Genomic DNA, 3,415 nt, shown 5'->3' with positions numbered 1-3,415 from the left:
CTCACAGATTGTTCCAGTCCCTCCTGCACTCCCTAACCTCTTCCTCTTCCCCTCAGGTGATCCTGTATATATATTTATTGTAAATATCTTCCCGGCACCTGTATATAGACGTCATCACCTTGAATATCACTTTTTGTAAATAAACACTGTTCTTTTGGTACTTTGAGTCCTGGTCTCTGTTCAGTTTTCTGGTCCTTCATCCTGGGTACGATCTCGATCCTAACATAAAACAGTAAATAAATTATTCAAAAACCTCCCAACTTTATTTGTGCTTAATTGTAAGCCAAGAAAAGTGTTTATTTAAAGTCACTTGATCAGCATGTCCTCACAGAAATGGTAAAGCAAGCCTGTAAACAGGCAGAAACACAAAGAGTGGGGTTACTTTGTGGTGCCAGGAGCCGTCGTGTGCAGGAATGTATGTGATGTATCACCCTCTGACAAGCCGTTGTATCCTGACCTGATAACCTTCCTCAGTCTTCAGAGATGTTCAAACTCCGACATAAACACGCACATTTGTTAATAAAGTAATCTATCCAACAATGAATGACCAATAGCTTCAAAAGTCCTTGCAGCATTTAATTAAAGGACTACGTGAATATATTGTGTTTTGTTGTGCACAAATGTCAATGCTTGTTTTCCTCTGTGTGTGTTTGTTGCACACATGTATGTGCTTGTCTTACACAAAGGCGCCCTGTGTGACAGTAACCTTACCCTCTTCAGCTGACGCGCCACACGCAGAAACATGTACATCTGTGCTGGTTGTTTCCCTTCACCTTAACCTAAACCCTGTGCTAACTTTAGCCTTCCTTCTGAATCCTTACAGCCAAATTAAACCATAAATTATGTTTTTACCTTCTGTCCAAGCAACATTTTAAATTAGGCTGCAAACTATTATCTTACATGTCATCAGTCTTTCAAAAAGTTGTGCTTTGGTTACAAAATGCTTCTTAAACATCAAATATTACCAGTTTATATTACCGTAATTTCCAGACTATTGAGCGCACCTGAATATAAGCCACGCCCACTAATTAAAAATAATTGTACATATAGAGGCCACGCTTGTGTTTAAGCCGTAGGTGTCCATGTTGTAACATGAGATATTTACTCAGAAAGATTTTGAGGGTGTGTGCATGAAGCGCAAAATACCTGATCTGAAGAATTTAGAGAGCACGTTTGATTTATGCTAATTTGAAGTTATATTGATCCACAGTGACCTGTTCGGTAATTTCATTAGTCAGATTTTTTCTGTACATTTATTTATACAGGTAGTCTCATTGAGTGGACCCACCCCCAAAGAGAGATGTGTATTGGACAGCTATGTGAGCACCTGGGTGTGACTAAGCTAAATGCTTTTGCAGGCAGAAAGCTCGTTAGAACCTCACAAATATAAAATAAAAAAATCCATAAATTAGCTGCAGCATTGTATAAGCTGTGGGGTTCAAAGCCTGTGGGAAAAGTAGCAGCTTATAGTCCAGAAATTACGTTGTTTTTTTTTTTGTTTGTTTTTTTGCTGTTTAGGACCTACCATGAATGACTGCATGGTGCTTTTCATCCATCACATTCAAAGCAAATGTTTAAGTAGCTCAACTCGCAGAGCATTTTACTAATCTTTGCATCTTTGTGAGAGCTTCTGGTTTGCTCAAGTAAATACAGGAACGATCAAAACGCCTGCATGCGTCAAAGCTGCAATCAGTAACATAAAACACGTTGTTGTCGAAGCAGCTTTTACAACTCCCACAGCAACATCAAATGCATTTCTGCTGATAGAGACTTGTCGTTTTTAATCTCAGTTTGGTTGACAGCAGGGTCAGCCAGAGGCCATCTCTCAAACTGAAGCAGTGGGATCTCAGACTTCGTCTCATCGGCCTCGAGATCTCTGCTTCAGACAGCATCAGAGCCAGTTCAGTGTAAACACCAAGCCCAGACACTCCCTTTATAATCTCTAACCCCCGTGCACCCCTGAAACACATCTCCCATGTGCAGGGGGGGGGGTGTCCTGCACAAGCTCAATCACACATTATTAATCAATTAAATTAACAAGCCCAAAATGGAGAGCGTAAAGAGTTGTCAATGTAAATCATTTAAACAAAATATCCATTTGAACAACATGAAGAAGTTCCTTCAAAACACTGACTCTAAAACTTCCAAAAAGTTTTAATCTTACACTTCTCACACATGAAGTTACCTTTTGCTTCATATTAATAAACTTGGTGCATTTCTGTTCTCAACTTTCCTGTTTGTAATTGGGCTTATAAAAGTGCCCTCAACGTGAAAGTTTAATTTAAATAAATGATTAGCAGTTTTTAAACCCATCAAATCTCTCAAAATGTCCTTTATTATAAACTGAAAGTCTGTGAACGTGATAAACGAGATGAACCGAGAACTACAAACTGGATGCCTTTTCCTGTTAAATCTTATAGAAGAAAAACTAAGAATTTTTTAATTTTTATTTTAATGAAAGTAATACTCTTTATGTGTTTGTGTGTAAAAATAATAAATGTCTTACTGTGTAAAGCAGTGATGAGGAGAAGCAGCAGCATCTTCATCATGTTCTGGAGTTTGGTTCTGCCTTGAGGGACGACTGTCGGTTCTGAACTGGGAAAAGTTTCTGCTCCAAACTCCCTCACTGCTTCCTTTTGCTCCTGCAGCACTGGACAACTGACGCGAGGGAGAGGAGCGTGCACGTGATAGAAGCACGCACGGAGGAGTGTGTGTTTTACCCTGCATCCATCTAAGATTATTAAGAAAAGTTTAAACTGATTTATTAAAGTTGTGACTTGCTGAATTTGACAGATTTCAGAATAGAGACGCCTCCTCAGCGGAGGATGATACAGACTGGTTGTTCAGCTCTTTTCTCTGTGCTCAGTTAAACTCTGAGGAAACAACTCGTCTTCTAACCTCAAACAATGCACATCACTCCTTCCATACAAGAGTTTTAAACTAACTGAGAAAAGGACAGAAATATGGACAATTTGGTCAAAAATTGAAAAAAGTGCACAGTTTCATGTAAAACGGCTCAGAAGCTCAGAGTGTTGTGAATGACTCTCAGCTACTACCACACAAACTTTTGTCTGAAAACTGGCTGAACTATAACCATTTCTGAGTTCGAGTTCAGCTGGCTGTGGAGGCCATCTTGAATCGGCTCCAAACGTTAGATGTTCAATGATCTCCTTCTGAGTTTCAGTCAAGTTTGACCAGTGGTTTGTGAGATATTTTGCTAACAAACTCACAAGCATGGGCCATAATGAAATAATGAGATAATTGTAATCAAATTGTATGAAACAGTATTTATCTAACTTTACTGTAAAATAAACTGGAGTGAATTTCTGGGACGTGTAAAAAGAAGGTGAACTCTGTTGCGTGGCTCCAGAGCTGCTGCAGCTAGCTGTTGCTAGTTGTGACCCCCAGGCCTCAT

General features: G+C 39.4%; 1 protein-coding gene across 1 annotated transcript in view; it reads right to left on the bottom strand.

Moving 5' to 3' along the window:
• jam2b (junctional adhesion molecule 2b) overlaps positions 1-1,084 on the bottom strand; it is a 9,028-nt gene extending 7,944 nt beyond the window's left edge. Inside the window, exon 1 of the mRNA XM_037686193.1 lies at positions 1,045-1,084. Coding sequence (XP_037542121.1) covers positions 1,045-1,084 — 40 coding nt within the window. The remainder of the gene's footprint in view (positions 1-1,044) is intronic.
• Between the last annotated feature and the right edge of the window lie 2,331 nt (positions 1,085-3,415).

Source organism: Nematolebias whitei, chromosome 13 (genome assembly GCF_014905685.2).
Source record: "Nematolebias whitei isolate Nwh7 chromosome 13, NemWhi1, whole genome shotgun sequence".
Lineage (NCBI taxonomy): Eukaryota > Metazoa > Chordata > Actinopteri > Cyprinodontiformes > Rivulidae > Nematolebias > Nematolebias whitei.
This window is presented reverse-complemented; position numbering and strand designations above follow the sequence as displayed.